General features: G+C 48.8%; 1 protein-coding gene and 2 long non-coding RNA genes across 7 annotated transcripts in view; 2 read left to right on the top strand and 1 right to left on the bottom strand.

The window, feature by feature from the left end:
• CAPZB (capping actin protein of muscle Z-line subunit beta) overlaps positions 1-17,971 on the top strand; it is a 130,914-nt gene that overhangs the window by 53,469 nt on the left and 59,474 nt on the right. For all 5 annotated transcript variants that reach the window (XM_072828078.1, XM_072828079.1, XM_072828080.1 and 2 more), the window contains exon 2: positions 8,031-8,120. In XM_072828078.1, coding sequence (XP_072684179.1) covers positions 8,031-8,120 — 90 coding nt within the window. The remainder of the gene's footprint in view (positions 1-8,030; positions 8,121-17,971) is intronic.
• Positions 8,200-16,971, bottom strand: LOC140634316 (uncharacterized). The gene is made up of 2 exons (XR_012031832.1): positions 15,297-16,971; positions 8,200-15,005 (listed from the first exon to the last, which is right to left on the bottom strand). It is a non-coding gene; the product is annotated as an uncharacterized lncRNA (long non-coding RNA).
• Positions 15,574-16,446, top strand: LOC140634317 (uncharacterized). Its single transcript, XR_012031833.1, has 3 exons — positions 15,574-15,667; positions 15,748-15,882; positions 16,031-16,446. It is a non-coding gene; the product is annotated as an uncharacterized lncRNA (long non-coding RNA).

Consider the following 17,971-nt stretch of genomic DNA (forward strand, 5'->3'; position numbering starts at 1 on the left):
TCATTCATCTGTGAGATGAGAGGGCAGGACTTGCGTGAACTCGAAAATTCTGTCCTGTGATCTTAATAGAATTAATTTAGATTTTATTTACTTATTCATGAGAGACACACAGAGAGAAGCAGAGACACAGGCAGAGGGAGAAGCAGGCTCCCTGCGGAGGGAGCCCGATGCGGGACTCCATCCCCAGAACTGATCCCCAGACCCGGGATCATGACCTGAGCCGAAGGGAGACACTCAACCCCTGAGCCACCAGGTGTCCCCTAATAGAATTTTTTTGGAGCAGAGATTTGCTTGTGAAGAAGGCATGGTGTTTCCAGCGTGGTCAAGGTCACATCGGCCCCGCCACTGAATCCGTTCACTGAAAATGCTTCCTTTAGGTTGTGTGGTTTTCTCCTCAGTTTTTATTTTTTATTTTTTATTTTTTTATTTTTTTTTAATTTTTATTTATTTATGATAGTCACAGAGAGAGAGAGAGAGAGGCAGAGACACAGGCAGAGGGAGAAGCAGGCTCCATGCACTGGGAGCCCGATGTGGGATTCGATCCCGGATCTCCAGGATCGTGCCCTGGGCCAAAGGCAGGCGCCAAACCGCTGCGCCACCCAGGGATCCCTCCTCAGTTTTTATTAAAGGACAGTGATGGACACTGTGCTGAAGTGCAGTAGACCCCAGACAGTTGAAGGAGGTTTGATCTGCCCGGTTGGCTTGCACTGTGGCATTGACCTTCTTGGTGTAGTAGAGGGTGTTGGGCTTTCCTGTGCGAAGGAAGAGTCGGGGGGTGGGGGGATGATGCTTGTGTTTGTGTTGGGGGGGCCATCACTACCGTGTCCCGCCCAGAAGATTCTACCTGAGGGCAGTCAGTCAATGGAAGAAACAGTTTTCTTTGTATTAATCCAGATGTGCAGCTTTCTGCAGGGACCTGCAGAGACCTTCAAGATGAGTGTGGGCTGGGCTGGCTGGTGCCTCCTTCTCCCCAGGGCCCCCCCGCACACCCCGTGTTCCTGTGAGCCTGGTGGCAGGACACAGATTCAGCTTGTACAGAATTGCTGCTTGGGTCACAGAGGATACAAGACAAGCCATGGTTAAGTTAGACTGCATCAGTGTGTGGGAGATCACCCTGGGCTCCTGGGAAGTTTACCTTCGTGCTGTCAGTGAAGTACGAATTTGCTAAGGCTCTCGGGAATGTAAACGAGGGAAGGTCTCGGTGAACTTGACAACAGACTGTCCAGACCTTGAAGCTTTGGGCGGTTGTTTATGTGTGGACAGATGCTGTGAAGTGCAGATCTGCCCCAGCCAGCCACTAGAGCTGGCCAGGCAGGACTTCTGCTCAGAAATCCCCGAAGTTGGAGTTACTGCTTGTCCTTGAGATGATGAACAGTGTGCTTGCAAAGGGCACACACAAACCATACGCACGCTAACGAGGCTTCGGCACTGTCTTCTAGCAGGTGGTCCCTGCTAGGAAACGGAGTCATCTCCAACTTCTTGGGCTTCCTGCCCTTTCCAGTAAGTACTCTCCTCCTGTCTGTCCTGTCTCTTAAAGGCCCTGGCCCTCCCCTCCTCTCCAGCCAGGCAGCCACCGCCCTTGTGGCTGCAGAGGCTCCTCTGCTGACTCTCCTGCCCCTGGTCCTCCCACAGTCACCAGAGATGTCAGTTACAAGTGCCAACTGACAGGATCACTCCCGAACCAGGTGACTTAAAACATCAGTAGTCTTTTTGGCTGGTGCTTTCTGTGGGTCAGAAATTCAGTAGGGTCGTGGTTCTGGCTTGGGCTCTCGGGATGTTGCAGTCAGAGACCTGAAGCTGTAAGAGGGGCATCTCGAGGGTTGGCTGAGAGTCTCACGGTCCCTTCATGTGGCTGCCTTGTGCCGGCTGGCTTGGGCTTCCTCACAGCATGGCCTCCATAGGGTGCTCCAGCTGTTTACATTGCAGCTCCAAGCACAAGTGTCCAGCAAGCAAGGTAAAAAAATGAGTAGCCTTTTATGGCTTGGCCTCAGAAATCACAGATGATCAGTTTTGCTATTCTCTGTCAGTGGAAACAGTCGCCAAAGCTCTCCTATGGCGGGGGTGGGGGGCGGTGCATAGACTTTGCCTCTCACTGGGAGGATGTCAGTCACTCCTTGGAGGAGGAGCATGCCGGGTGAGAGATGGCCTTGTGGCCATTTTTGGACAGGATAATCTTCTTACCTTCTGAGACCCAAGGCTGTTCCTGTCATTTGTCTATGGAAGAATCTTTAGGGCTACTAATCCCTCTGAAGACATAGATTTTAAAGTTTTCAAGGCCATGGGGATCCCTGGGTGACGCAGCGGTTTAGCGCCTGCCTTTGGCCCAGGGCGCGATCCTGGAGACCCGGGATCGAATCCCACATCGGGCTCCCGGTGCATGGAGCCTGCTTCTCCCTCTGCCTATGTCTCTGCCTCTCTCTCTCTCTCTGTGACTATCATAAAATAAAAAATAAATAATAAAAAATAAAAATTAAAGTTTTCAAGGCCAGAGAACATGGCACAGAAGCCTTACCTACAAAGGAGACAACCGCACAACTAACTGCTGGGAGACAGGTCTGGAGCCTGGGCCTGGAACCCACTTAGGAAACTGCTGCCTTCTGAACCATTTGAGGGGAAACCAGCCCGACTGTAGGCCCCTTGGGACAAGGCCCCAGTTACCTCCTCATGTCACACCTTCCTCCTGCATGACCGCACCATGCACGTGCTGTGCTCTTGCACACCCATCCTTCATCCCGCTGCACCTGCAGAGGTGCCTCCCACCCCCCACCCTGTGTCTCCTGTTGCACTGCTGGGTGCATGCAGCTGGTGATAACCAGCTCAGGTACCCTTCTCCTGAGAAGCCTTTTCAGGTTTCCTGTGCCACTTAGTGTCACCTTTACTGTAACTTCGTTCATTCTTGTGGGTTGGTGTGTTCACTGTGTTAGACTTTGAGTTCATCACAGGTTGGAGCATGTCCTGTCCTTTCATTTCTGCCTAGGGCTGAATAAACTAATGATGATTTCCAAATTGGTCTGTGCCCTTTTACTTCATTTAATGGGGCTGAGTTTTACTGCATGTAAATGATGGGCAACACTGGCAGCTGTCTGAATTTGGTAGGAGATTTTTTAAGCTGTAGTGTTTTATTCAACTTACTATTCTGAAAAATTGTTCTCGTCTGTGTTAACAGTTGTTTTACTTGTTGTCGGTGATTGAAGCAGTTTTGCACCTTTTCTTTAAGTTATGGGAAAAACTAGCAGTAAGTGAAGCCCTTTCTAACTTGGTTTATGTGTTCACACACACAGAACACTTAACCCGATCCCGTCGAGCCTCACCAGCCTAAAGTGGGATAACTGCCCCTCCTTAGTCTTTGACATCCTAACAAGACCTAAAATCTGTAGATTTTAACCACCGCATAAGTTCCTGAAGACTTTGTTTTACTCACCATTCAGTATCAGAAATGGTGCTTGTCACCTAGGAAACACTCAGGTAATGATTGAATGACTAATGGAGTGGGCAGCGAACTCTGGAGAGTGACGTGGAAGGGGTCATTCTTTGACTATTTACCTTGCAGCCTGGACACCACCCCCAGTGGGAGGTACTCCTGGTGAAGCGCACTGCCTGAAGGGACCATCCCGGAGAGAGTCCTTAGTCACCAGATGACTGTCCACACAATAAATAGAAAGCCGGTTGGGGGCAGGGACCAGGGCTGGCATCCCACCCCTGCCATCACTGTCTTTCTGGGGTCACTCCTGTTGTTACCTGGGGCTGCGGGCCATCTGTGTTTTCTCCACTCTCCAGAGCTGTGTCCTATCTGGACCCCTTGGGGTTTGGGATGACTCCCAGGTGAAGGGCTCCGGTTCACTCTAATATTAACTTTCACAAGCTGTCATTAAGCGTCCTCATGTTCTGGGAAATCTTTAGTCATTTCCAAATGTATTGATAGACATCCTTAGCCCTAGAAATTTATTATGCAGTATTTCCAATTAGGATTCATTGGGATTAATACAAAATAGGAGTTAGAATGTTTAGCCGTGGTATGTTTTCAGTGCTCAAATAGATATAGTCGGACAGAGGACAATCGGGAAGGGAGCCTTTATGCTGCTGGCACCCTTGGGGGCAAGGCTGTGACAGGCAGCATGCTGGTTTGGGGCATGTGAGCAGGCTCCATGGAACGTGGACACGGTATCTCATATTGATCTTTCCCGGCCAGGTTACAACTTTTCTTCCTAGATAATACGCTGCTCAGTTTCTAGTTTATCTCCTCTGACTCCCTGTATGTTCTGGACAAAGGTTTCAGTGTAGCTAGCTTTGCTTCTGTCTGAATCTGGTTTTGGTTCTCAGGAAGATGATTAATACCCAGTTGAGAATATTTCTAAAGACCAGAAGTTTTTAGGGGTTATGAGTGGTCTGTGGATTAGAATTGCATATAAAATGTTTCTGTACATGTGCAGTTTTCTGGAGCTTTGGCTTTCATCAGAGTCTGGGATTCTGCAGTCCCTCCAAAATGATTGTTTTATTTACTTATTTTTTTTAAGATTTTTTTTTTTTTTAAGTAACCTCTACACCCAACATGGGGCTCAAATCCATAACCCCAAGATTAAGAGTTGAATGCTCCACTAACAGAGCCAACCAGGTGACCCCAAAATGGGTATTTTATATTTTAGATTTAAAAAAATTTTATTTTAGAAAGGGTGAGAGTGTGGGTGAACAGGGGGGAAGGGTTGAGGGGGAAGGAGAGAGAGATTCTGAAGCAGACTCCCTGCTGAGCACGGAACCAGCCGTGGGATCTGATCTCAGGACCTTAAGATCATTACCTGAAATCAGTAGTTGGACGTGTAACTGACTGAGTCACCCAGGTGCCCCCCAAATTAGTGTTTTAAATCAGGGTTTTCAAACTTGACTCTGGCATTTGGGGCCAGGTTGTTGGGGTGTGTTCTCTATATTGTAGAATGTTAAGAAGCATCGCTGATCTCTACCTATTAGATGCCAGTAGCTCCTCCTCCCCCAATGATGACAATCAAAAAAATTGTCTCCATACGTTGCCAAATGTCTCGTGGGGGTTTGTGGGGAGGACAGAGTCAACCCCAGTTGAGAAACACTAGTATGTACCTTTTTTTCAGTAGCTGTAATTTTTTAGAGTAGTCTTTGGTTCATAGGAGAGTTGAGCAGAAGGTACAGGGGGTGCCCATATATTCCTTGCCCCCACATATGAGTGGCCTTTCCCACCAAGTACAGTTGCTGAACCTACATGGACACGTCATAATCACTCAGTCCTCGGTCTCCTTTAGGATTCACTCTTGGTGTTGTACAGACTGTGGGTTTGGACAAATGTATAATGATGTATATCCACCACTTTAGTAGCCTGCAGAGTAGCTTCACTGGCCTAAAAATTCTCCGCGCTGTGCTCTGCCTGTTAATCCCTTCCTCCCCTGATCTTTTTACCATCTCTGTAGTTTTGCCTTTTCCAGAATGTCACATAGTTGGAATCATGCAGCATGCAGCCTTTTCAGATTAACGTCTTTCACTTAGTAATATGTGGTTTAAGGTTCCTCCGTGTCTTCACATGCTTGATAGCTTATTTCTTTTTAGCGCTGAACAATATTCAGCGTCTGGACGGACCACAGGTTGTTTATCCACCCACCTGCTGAAGGACATTTTGGTTGCTTCCAAGTTTCGGCAGTTGTGAATAAAGCTGGTATAAACATTTGTGTGCCGGTTTTTATATGGAAATAAGTTTTCAGCTCCTTTGGGTAAATACCAAGGAGTACAGTTGCTGGATTGTATGGCAAGAGTATGTTTAGTTTTGTAAGAAACTGCCACACTGTCTTCGAAGGTGGTTGTATACCATTTTCATTCCCACCAACAGTGAGTCAGAGTTCTGTTTCTCCACATCCTTGTCAGCAATCAGAGTTCTGGATTTGGGCCATTCTAATAGGTGCGTAATGGGATCTCATTGTTGCCTTAATTTGCATTTCTCTGGTAACAAATGATGTGGAGCATCTTTTCATATTTTTATTTGCCATCTGTAAGTCGTCTTTAGTAAGGTGTATGTTTAGGTCTCTGGCTCATTGGTTTACATCTTTTTAACTAGTTTGACTCGAATCATTTAGGGTTTTCCTATTCTGGCACGGTTGTGGGGGTAGGGGTGGGGACACACAGCTGTTTATGGAGTTTGAGCACAGAGCTCCAGTTTACAGCAACAGGAAAGACTTCAGGGTTAGGTTGAGTGGGGTGAATGCTATAAAATATTTATATTTTAAAATGTTTTTAAAACATATATTTATACACACACACAGAAAATACTCCCAAACACATACTACCGTATATTAAAAATTTCACAGGTATTCACTGAACCATTGCAACAAGCCTATGAAGTAGATACTGCCCCCATTTTATGGATAAATAGAGGCTTAGGTTAAGAAATATGCCCAAGGTTATAGCTAACGAGTGGCAGAACTGGAAGTTGAATATAGATCTCTCTAGTGGCAACTCAGTTTATCTGCCTTCTTGACCCTTGAAGTGGTGTTAAAATGTGTTCCCATGCCAGCAGACCAGACCCACGTCACCATGGCATTGCCTGGCAAAGAAGGCATGGTATGATAGAAGGTTTTCACTGAACAGAACCAACGCTGCACCGTTTCTGGGGAGAGTGAGTGAGAGAGAGTGTGTGTGTGTGTGTGTGTCTTTGTAGGGTAGTAGCCAGTTTGTTGTGTATCCCAGAATAAATAGTCACTAACCATCTTCAGCAGGAGGCAAGTTGGTGCTTTATTTTTTTTCTTTTTAAAAACAGCCTACTGTATATGTCCTACTGATTATCTGGGAATGAAATAGCCTCCAGTTAACTTGATGTGTGTGTTCTTTGGTGAAATATAAAATGAGGCCTTGTCCCATAGCCTATTTATGGTTCATATACCTGGGGTGTAGATGGTTATATTTGAAGGTTCTATTTCATTACAGCCAATTATGGCGTTTCAAGGATTACTGTATATATTTTATGAAGATTCTCAATAGCGTGTTGATTAGGCTTTTAAAATTCTGAGATTGGCCTGGGCACATCAGATGATGTCTCCAGCGGGTTGCGTCGGCTACTCCGGTTGCCTTAGCTGTACTTCTCAGAGGTACGTGCGGTGGTCTTCCCTGCTCTAGCCTGGGCCGCCTTGCTCACCTTTCTTGTCATACCTCCTGAGGTCTAGCCTTCTGTGCCACAGCCCACCGGGCACTGAATTTACTCTCACTTTACCCCCGCTTAGTTTTTCCTCCTCCTTCCTGCCTCCATTATTGATCACATATTTATGATGACTGGTGGGTGGTGGCTCTGAATAAATATTTGCAGCCTGAATGTCAATTGAGGCGAGACCTGGGGAGCACACGGTGTGATCTTTATCCTCATGGGCCCCTGCAGCCGCAGAGACCCCAATTTGCTGCCTTTGTGTGCTCTGCAGCTGGAACCATGCTCCAGGTCTTGGGTGGCCTTTGCCAGCACCTAGCACCTGGGGTCACATCCCAGGCTCTTGTTAAATGACTGAAGCACTTTTTTTTTTAGTATATGTGCTGCCGAAGCGAGCACTGAAGCACTTTAATGTTGGCGTGCATCTTGCCATTGGTTCTTTGCCTGGCTTTGTCCCTGGCTTGGAACTCCTCAAGGGACCTGGCCTGGTGACATTACCTGACTCGCATGGCCAGACTCTAGCAAAGGAGAAAGGCTCTCTTGCTACTCGGGCATGCTCCCTTGCAAGGCTGATCAGGAGGTAACACATCTGCCTCTCCCGTAGTCTGTTGAATTGGAAAAGGAAAGCCGAGGGGTCTTTGAGGTGTGGGTGGAATCCTGGCCTGCTTCCTACTTTGAGTATCTTCGGACATCTCCACCTCAGATCGTGCCATCACAGAGCCTGTCCCCCCCCCTCTCCAGGAGATGTGTCAGAGAGCCTGCTCCGGGCCTGCTTGGTGTTAGAATACCCTGGGCGAGCTGAAGCTGCAAGAATGCTTTTTAAAAGGGGGTTTTGGTGCTTCTGTTACCAAAGTGACGTAAATGTTTCTGTTTCTTTTTGCAGAGTGACCAGCAGCTGGACTGTGCCTTGGACTTGATGAGGCGCCTGCCTCCACAGCAAATCGAGAAGAACCTCAGCGACCTGATCGACCTGGTACGGGCTTTGTTCGTATGGTTTCTTTTGGCCGGTGGCTTATAATTGGTTGCCTCTGTGTACCTTTTTCCATGAGGCGTTCAGAACCTAGAAGAAACCTACCTTCCACCACCAAGCTCTGAGATTCCTCCACGTGGTTGTGTCTCAGAGCCAGCAAACTCCATAAACCCCAAGACAGGAGCTTGGAAGTTGATCACCATCTGTCCCCTTGCCCCAACTGCATATTTTCAGTTTCTAGAAGCTTGCATTTCAGCACGGGGAGGAAGAGGCCACACACACCCAGCGGGTATTCAGCAGTGCCTGCTGCCAGGCTTCCTTCGTTTGTTCGCTGTTGCGGAGGTTTCTCCAGCCAAGGCAGTACAAAATCAACCCTATATAATACTGCAGAGGCTTCACTTCCACTTTGAACAGCACAAAACAAAAAAGTCAGCTTTCAAAGAGCTCATCACACCTGTTTTTGAAGTATCTTTCTTTTTTCTTTTATGTTAATTCAGAATAATTTGTCTCAAAATGATGCCCTAGATTAATTGGCACCATAATATTATTTGAAATACTCCAAAATATTTAAATAAAACCTATAAAGCTATGGGAAATATTGCAAAGAAGTAAAATAAACTAAAATCGGGCCCAAGAGGCCAACTGAGTGACTCTCTTATTTGGCCAGTGCGTTCTGGCTTTGTCACCAGGTCCTCTGTTATATACACTGCACCCCTGTTGTCTTGGATGTGATGACCAGCTGCCAACCATGGCTCATCGATGAGGTGTCTTTTACAGTAATGGTTTGAAAACTTGTCTGTATGCTGTAGCGATACTTAATTCTACTGTATGAATTCAGAGCAATGGTAGTGGGGGAAACATTCCTGCGGGAGACTCGTGTCATTCATAGAGGGGACATCCCAGCAGTCCGCAGGCCATAGTCACAACCATGTGTATGGTTTGGTTTGGTTTGGTTTTTTAAAGAAGCCAATTCTGGCTATTTTATTTTCTATTTTTTAAGATTTTATTTATTCGTGAGAATGAGAGACAGAGACGTAGAGGGAGAAGCAGGCTCCCTGCGAGGAACCTGATGTGGGACTTGATCCCAGGGCACTGAGCTGAAGGCAGACGCTCAAACAGTGAGCCACCCAGGTGTCCCACCGTGTGTGTATTTATAGGCCCCCACAGTCCCAGTCAGGAGGCAGCTGTGTGACACAGCTGGGTGAGGGGGTGTGAGCTTCTGCAAAGTGAGGAGGTTTCTTGAGGTCAGTGGTCCTGATGAGAGAGGCAGCGACAGAGGCCCTTGTGAGGGAAGGGAGGAAGGTGGATTTAAAGACATGGTAGGTCCTGGCTGACACAGACGTGTGAAGTGAGTGTGAAAGAAAGAGAGGGTTGAAATGGGAGGCACACAAGCCTCTAAATGTGCAGAATCAGGTCAGAACCCAGAGCCAGGGAGGCGTGAGGGATGTGGTGGCAGGCCCCATCTACAAGGACAGTGGCCCCTCTGCTCCAGCTGCTTGCTGTTGCCCTCTGGGGACAGCAATGGTCCTCTGTTACTTATTTTCAGACTTTTCTGGAAAAGCCATACATTTGGAGTTTGACATGAGACCTCTTGGTTTTTCAGCGTTGGCCCAAACATTGAATTGGTTACATCTGATTTTGTGCAGAGTGCGAGTTGGGAGGTGAGGTGGGTTGGGCGGGGTGTTTAGCAAAAGCAGTCTTAACTGAGAAATGGTGAAGTGCGCAGTTGGACAGTAGCGAGGGGTCCTTGAGGGTCAGGGGGGTGGCTTGAACTTGAGGCGGTGGTCATTGCCGCTGTTCCCCACTCACTGAACCTGGCGTGTGCCACACTTGGTGCGTGGTTTGCTTGCTTGGCCTGATCTGACCCATACAATGCTGTATTGCTTCGTGTTTCTCTCAGTCGGAGATTTTTTGTTTGATCCTATGGGGCAGAGGTGGGCAAAGGATGAAGGTATGATCAGATCCCTAATTGGGTCAGTGGCAGAGGCTTCTTTGTCTTTCAACTCAGCGTGAAAGCATGCTTGGCTGAGTGTAAACTTAGTGTGCCGATTTAGCTATCACTGTATTTTAGAAATCAGCCAGAGAAGAAATGATAAGCGAATTGTTCTCAGACCCTTCTTGGTGTTCGACAAGCTATTTTGTTCTTATGGCAACTGAAGTGTATTTTCTCTGCGATCCCCCTCGTCACTCTTTATTTCAGAGAGGTGCACGGAGCTGCTTTTATGGGCACCTGGTGAGCTGCTTCCTTCGCCGGGTCTGGCACTTGTACTTGGGCTCGGCATGAAAAATCACAGCACTGATGCTGAGTGAAGGAGAACCTTGGGAGAACCTCACCCTCAGCCGCACACTGGGTGTGAGCGCTCAGCCCTGACGTGCCAGTTTGCAGGACGCTCCTTGGACTCCGGTCGAAGTGCCACCCTGTTCCTGTCCCTGATAGGGGACGTGCCGTGTGGCATCCTGTCGGTTATGGTTAGAACCACGCTGCTCTTCCCCTTACAACTTTGTCTTCTGCAGAACGTGGCAGGCGAGGGGATGGAGGTGACATGGGGTTGCGGGTTCAACACCCCTAACAGTTATTGAACACCTGCTGTGTGCCCAGAACGGAGCTGGATGCTGTGGTTTGTGTTAGTACCTCAACTGATTTTCAGTCTCCCTTGAGTGTACCTAGGACGACCTCACCCTTTTTCCTCCCTCCCTCCCTTCCTTTTATTCAAAAGAGACACAGAGAGGCAGGCTCCCTGTGGGGAGCCTAATATGGAACTCAATCCAGGACCCCCCAGGATCACGCCCTGATCCAAAAGCAGATGCTGGACCACTGAACACCTAGGTGCCCCACCACCTCACCTCTTTTAGATGATTTGGATTTTATGAGGAAGAAGCCAAGGAGCACAAGGAGCCCCAGTTCCTTCTGTGGGGTAACTTGCTGGGCCCCTGGGGGTGAGCCCCTCACACCCAGAGCAAGAGATTAAATACCCTGTGTCTTCCTGATGTGTCCCTCTGATCTGTTAAGGGGAAAACTGTTAAATATTTCATTAGTGATCTAAAACATAAAACAACTGTTTTATGGAGAATAATTTAGAGTTACTGTAATTGAAAACAACAGCAACGCTAGAGACCTGAAAGAGGTGCCCTCCTTAGGGCCAGGCCTCGTGGGATTAGCAGTTTGTGGGATTGATTAGCAGTTTGTGGGATTAGCAGTTCGCTTTTGTCCGCTGCTCCGTGGGGGGGTGGGGGGGTTGGCCCCTCAGCTGCCCCTCGAAGGTTGTGTGGAGGCCAGCCTTGGCCCCCTCTACCTCTACCTCCTCAGGCTGAACAGGAGGCCACAATAGATTCCCATCATCCAGAATGGGCTGGGGAATGGTGTTCTCCTTAATTTTTTAATTTGAAGTATGACGAATGTCAGAATGGAAATGGAGCATGGCTTTTCACCGAATTGGGATCTGGTAAAGCACACCTCGTTAAAACTATACTGACATGCTTCAAAAGCCAGTTTTTGATTAATGGCCTTGCTTCAAGGTCCTTGCTATGCACCGTAGTGTCTGAGGGGCATTTGGGCTGGTTTTGTACAAGATCCTATGACCAGTCCTAGAAATTACTTCTTTGAATGTTTTCCTTTCATTGCTGCTGTTTTTCTTCTGTTTGCCCTGGGAATGACGGGGCGGGGGTCTGTTTTGTTTTTAACTGGGTCTGCAGAATTCCGTCGTTAAGAGTTGGTGCTGAGTGTACTCCTGTGTCTCTGAAGTTCACTTGCAGTTTTATTTCTTCCCAGGGCTGTGATTTCAGAAAACTCACACATCTAGAAGCAGTGTGTCCAGGCCTTTGTTTCACGTGATCTGGGCTCAGTCAGAGGTTTTCAGAGCAGCGAATGCTCCGCTCGGTGCAAATTGCAGTCATTCCTCCCATGCTCACCTGCCTAAAATAATGAAGGGGAGGTAGTTGTTTTTGAGAAAAGTCTCCAATTTTAAGACTGACAAGAATGTTTGGATTTGCCAGCATTCTCCATGAAGGGAATGGCCACGCTTAGATGTTGGAGCCAGAGAACCGTAGGGGAATTTATCCGGTCCACCAGTGGTCCGGTTACAGAGTAGTATTAAAGAGAAATGTGGCGTATGCTTGGCAGCCAGGCCAAGGCAGCCCAATTTATCATGCCAGATGAGCTTCCCTTTTTCTTTTTTCTTTCCAGCATCAGGGCTCTTGCTGCCTTGGGATTATGGTGCATGCTGGGATAGATGGGAAATGACCTTCTCTTGCACATGGCCAGAACATCATTTTATTACATATGAATCCCATTGTACTAGAGCGAAGCCGACTGAAATCCATTGTTAAGCCCTTTCAAAAATACCCACTCATCTGTGTGGGCCAAGAATCCTATGATGTTTAGATGTTCCCTTGGCTTCTTACACTTTGACCTTCTAGGGCTTTACTCGGTGCACTGGCAGTAATAGCTGAAACTTGGCTGGCGTGTATTTTAAGCCCCAAGCCGAGGAAGGAGTTTGTTTCTGCAAATTGGCACCCAGCAGGCCATCCGTCCTTTGCCCTTTTTAAGAGCAGACCAAAAATAGCCCTAAATCGTTTTAACCAGGCAGGAGAGTTTTTGCGTGCAAATATTAGTCGTTTCATGTTTAACTCTTTCTCTCTCTGCTGTAGCCACCCAAAGGAACACCTTGGGGGGTGTCCCCAGACCTTACTCCAGGCCCGGGTTTTGGTGGGGGGATGGGGACTGCAGCTGGGAAGAGCCCTGAGCCATGCTGGCCAGGCCTGTGGGTTAGAGGTGGAGGAGGTGCCCTGGTGGTTGGACGGGGGAGCTGGGAGCCTGCTGGGATTTCGTGGTGGCATACCCTCTTTGTAGCTGCTGGCATTGCCTTCCAGAAATCGAAAGGGCCAGCTGGGTGCAGGGTTTTGCCCTGCCAGCCTCAAACGGACCTGTACTTTGAACGACTTGCTAGAAATTGTCCACCTCTCAAGCAGCATGAGGGCTGCAGGGTATGTGCAATCCTTCTCGCCTGACAGGTCAGAGGCCTGGGTGCACAGGGGGCCCCGGCAAATGAGCCAGTGGAGACCTACTGCCTAAGTCTCTGAAAACCTGCGCTCCGTGAGGCAGCCGGTGGACCACACCCTCACATTTGTGATTGCTGAAATAAAGGCGAACGTTGTATTTAATGGTTCATTAATATTATCTGTCTGATTTCTGCTAAGCATCATTACTCAGCTTTCAGTCTTTAATGGCGGAACCAACGAGTTCTGTAAATTATCCTTCCAGTGGTAGCTTGTGTGGAACCAAACACCGAACTCAGCTCTGTCCCCAGGTGGTGAAGACGTGCTGGGCCTGGGGACCAGGGTCCCTCCTGCAGTCCAAGATGACCCAGTTTTATCTGTGCCCTGCAATGAGGAGGCTTGTGTTTTCTTCCTGCCTGACTTGCTGTTTATCTTCCCCATTTATTTATTTATTTTTTGATCTTCCCCATTTAAAAGTGGTCTCACACCAGCATTTCTTCCTCCTTTGTTGCAAAGATGACCTTTAAAATGTCTTCTCCTTTCTAAAGTGGTCTGAGTTTAAGCGGTGAAAAGTTAATGGATTCAGACCCACATTTCCTGAGCAGCCCCTCTGAGTCGGGCACTGTGCACAGCCCTGGGAAGAAATGCAGCCTTTATTCCCTGGCCGTCCTTCCACAGCAGAAAATGCCAGGATCCTAAAACTTGACCCCTGTTGAGAATGACCTTGGCTGGGTTCTCAGCCGATTGTTCTTCACCCGTAATTGGCTCCGAGGAGGGCTGTCAGAAGCTGCAGAACTAAGTTATTCTCTGTATAAGAATTTCACTACACAGTTCGTCAAATACTCTTCCAGGTGCTGGGGCTCCGGGATGAAAGGCCTGGCTCCACAGGGCTGGCATTTCGTGGAGAATGTAGGGAAGACTTTGGGAAGAAGGAGGACTTGGCCGTGGCCAGCTTGGCACTCTGTGCCTTCCAAGCAGATACCCAGCCGGCACTTTTGTTGGTCTTTGCTGTTGAGTAAAGGTGGCCCAGGCTCCTTAGGGGTGTGCCCAGCCAGCCGGTGCCCTCTCCCCTGCCTGTCTGCTGGCCACCCTTCACCTGGCCCCTCCCTGTGTTCCTCAGGTTCTTCCCCCGAGAGCAGTCCTGGCAGTTACCTAGATGCACGTCTCTGGAGTTTGGGGGCACAGCCCAAAGTGGCTGCCTGGAATGGAGGGTTTTATGTTTCTTCTCTTTAAATAATTACATTCCAGTCCATAACATGCCCACATGATGTCAGACATTTTAATATAAAATAAATGCTTTCTGCCCTGAAGCTTTAAGTCAAAGTTGAGATTTGGAGAAGTTGGCCTTTCCCGCCTGGGGCTTGGGGAGTAGGTCTCCCCGCTGGGCATCATCTTCCCCCTGCTGGGCACCCATCAGCTGAGCTGGGGGTAAGGGGCCACCATGCATAGGGCTGGGGCTGGGGCATGCTGGTTTCGGAGCCCTGTGCCAGCCTGCATTCGCTGGTACCGAGGGAAGTTCCCTGTGAGTTTGTGTCAGGGGTGGGGGACCTTGGGTTCCATTCTCCCTTTTGGCCTAGGGTCTGCCTAGGGTCTGCCTAGGATCTGCCGGGAAGTTTTCTCTCCTAGGCCGGATATTGTTTCTGGAGCAGGAGCTTGGGAACAGATCGAATAATTAGTAATTATGCAAAAGCCCCTGTACAGTTTCTGTTGGACTGATGTTTCTGAGCTTATCCTGAGCTTCCCTACAGGCGACACTGAGCTGCAGTTCCCATTTTACAAGGGGAAAAGCATTCCAGCCAAGGGCCTCCAGCAGTATTTTAATGAACTCCATTCCTTGGAAAGTTGTGGTGAGCCTTTTCATGCAAGCGTTCTTGCTCTTAGAATGGACTGCAGCTGTGGAGAGTAAAAGCGAGGGAGGGGAGAGAGCCACCCCTGGAGCGAGGTGCTGCACTGGCCCCTTCCCCTGCCTGGGGCGGCCTCTCCAGAGGGAGACGGCCTTCCATGACCCCAGCCTGTTGCTGAGCGAGGACCCTGCCACCTCACGACGCGGCCTCTGATTGTGCCAAGGTGACAGCTAGGCAGCCCTTGTAAACTAGGGCAGAATGGCATTGTGGACTTGGAAAGGGAAGTGGGACTCCCTGGGCTGCCCTCCCCTGACCTCCCTCAGAGATATCCCACACACACCCCAAAGGTCTTTGATATTCCGATGAGCCCAGTTATACACAACAGAAGAATGGGCTCTCCTTTGATCCAATAAGAATGAGATGGATTGCCTCCTGCAGGAGCAGCCCAGACAATGAAAACTGGAAGCCAAGTGAGTGAAGGAGAACTCGGGGGTCATTTGCTTTCCTTTGGCGCATGTGTTCCTTGGGGGGCCGGGACCATTTCCAGGAGACTAGTGAGGTGTTCACTGGTTCTGAGCAGTTCTAGAACAGTGATGGAGGATGACTCATAATGGCCAAGGGCTCAAAATTCTCCAGAACTAGGTTATGAGAAAGCAGTCTCCTGTCACTGCTAATGTCAACCACCCGGTTCACTTTGGTTATTTTTCAGAGGTAATTTTAAAGTTCTAGAGATTTTGTGTTTGGGCCCAGATTGAGAAGTTGACTCTCTCCTCTTTTCATTCTTCCTAAAGTTGCTTGCAGTGAAATGGCGTGGGAAAATAGCTTTAATGGAGACCCATCAGATGTCAGAAGCACTGATATGTATGGGCCACATTATTGTACACATGATCTGTCACCTGGTTTCATCTTCTCAGCCCCTCTGTAAGGTGAGGACAGTGAGGATGTCCCATACCCGATGTGTCATCCAGGGGAAAGTTAATTCCAGTGCTTGTCCACTGGATTATGGTCTTAGAAAATGAAAACATGACGGTATGTCATTTCTCGTACGTCTTGTTGCTAAAACTATCTTTGCAGGTGAAACTGTAAAAGAAATGTGTGACGAGGGTGTGCTAGTGGCCGTGGAGCTTGTAAGTGCCTGAGGAGCGAAGCCTTCATAAACTTCTTTTCCTGCCTCTCCTGATTTGAAGCTCCATCAGAGCTTGGGGCGGGTAGAAACCGCTACCTGATTGCTGCTGTTTGGGCCTGGCTGTTCGGAGCAGTAGATGTGATGGGAATAGCGGTGCCGAGGTGACGCCGTCAGCAACTGTCTCCCAGTACACGCGCTCATATTCCTGTGTCCGCATGCTCACACACACATACTGTGTCCTTTAAAACACCGTTCTGTCCAAACGCAAGAGTGGGCCACTATTTCTTCTTTCGGTTAATAAAGTAAATCTAAAAATTTTAGAAAAAGCAAGTTCTTGGCACTGCAAGAACTAAAGGAATGGGTCCATTAGGTGGCTACATTTATTTGCTTGATTGATTTTCTTTATTCATGAGAGAGGAGAGAGGCAGAGACACAGACACAAGGAGAAGCAGGCTCCCTGCGGGGAGCCCAATGCAGGACTCCATCCCAGGACCCCGGGATCACGACCTGAGCCCAAGGCAGATGCTCACACTGAGCCACCCAGGTGCCTCACGTGGCTCCCTTTTAATCAGACATACCAGGATCAGCACACAACCCAGCACAAGCCACTTGGGATACAGGAAGGACCTGGGGTGGAAGGACAAGATCCCTCTGGTGGCAGCAGGACAGTGGAAGCTGCAGGGAAGCCTGGTGCCCCGAGCAGCAGGTAGGCCATGTGTGAAGGCCCCACGGAGCTCAGAACCTGGGGCGGAAGCCAGCGGAGTCGGTCCGCATGGCAACGGGCCCGTCACATAAGCAGTTAGGATGTCTTATAAGTGACATTTACGTTTCACTTGAAGAAACAATGGAATATTCAGTCAGATGGCTGACACAACTAAAAATGTCGAAGGCCAACAAGTGAAGTGGCTCTTGCCCGTCACGTGCTCCTCCCCGTCCCGGGCCGACCTGAGTGGACAGGCAAGGAGCAGAGGCAAGGCCTTGACGGTGTTTGGTGCTGGGTTGGGGGACGCTTGTTCCTGAGGCGCAGAAAGAATGCCGAAAGGATGGCTTTGACCACATGCGATTTTAACTTAAAAGCTGAAACAAAATGAAAGGCCCAAGAGCAAACTCTGGAAAGTATTTGCCGCTTATGATAAAGAATGTTGAGAAAGCGCCTTCCGAGGTCATCAGTGTTGTTCCCGCTGGACAGAAGCAGCAGCGGGGCCTGGGCGTCTCGGCCAAGGTCACCAGGTGGCCATGGTGGAGCCAAGCTTTGGACCCAGGGCTCCCAGCTGCTGTGTGCTGTCGCCGTTGATAAGGAAAGTGAGAATGCTCTGTTGGAACAGAGAGCCAGGTACACAGGTGAGTCACAGAGGGAGCAGGGCAGGGGTCTCGTACACATCCTCTGCGTCCTTCTCAGAGGAGTGCAAAATGAAACAGGAGAGGACGGCTAGAAAAGTCACCCTCACGGATGACCTGGCTTTTTCTGCCTCGTGGATGGATTGAATTTCCTCTGGGATGCGACCTGCACAGTGCCTGTCATGAAGTTGGTCAGCTCACCTTGATGAGCTTCCTGAGGAACAAAGACCATGAGCAATGGGGTAAACAACATGGCCTACTCTGCCCCATAGGAGCTTCACCATCCACATTACTAGAGGTTCTGAGAAGTCCTGCAGTTAACAGCAACAACATTTCCTTGAACCCAGCATTTCTCTAGCTCACTTTCATGGACTCTGCTTTGGAAAACATTGGTTTCCTAGAAAGGTTCATAACGTGCATATCAGATGACCTGGGTTCCAGACCCTCTTTGGCAATGGCCATAAGTTTGATGTTAGCCAAGCTTACAATTTTGGTGACCATCTGGTAAAATGGCATACAAAGAACACAGCTTTCCTTGTGGTTTCTTCATA

This window comes from Canis lupus, chromosome 5 (genome assembly GCF_048164855.1).
Source record: "Canis lupus baileyi chromosome 5, mCanLup2.hap1, whole genome shotgun sequence".
Classification (NCBI taxonomy): domain Eukaryota; kingdom Metazoa; phylum Chordata; class Mammalia; order Carnivora; family Canidae; genus Canis; species Canis lupus.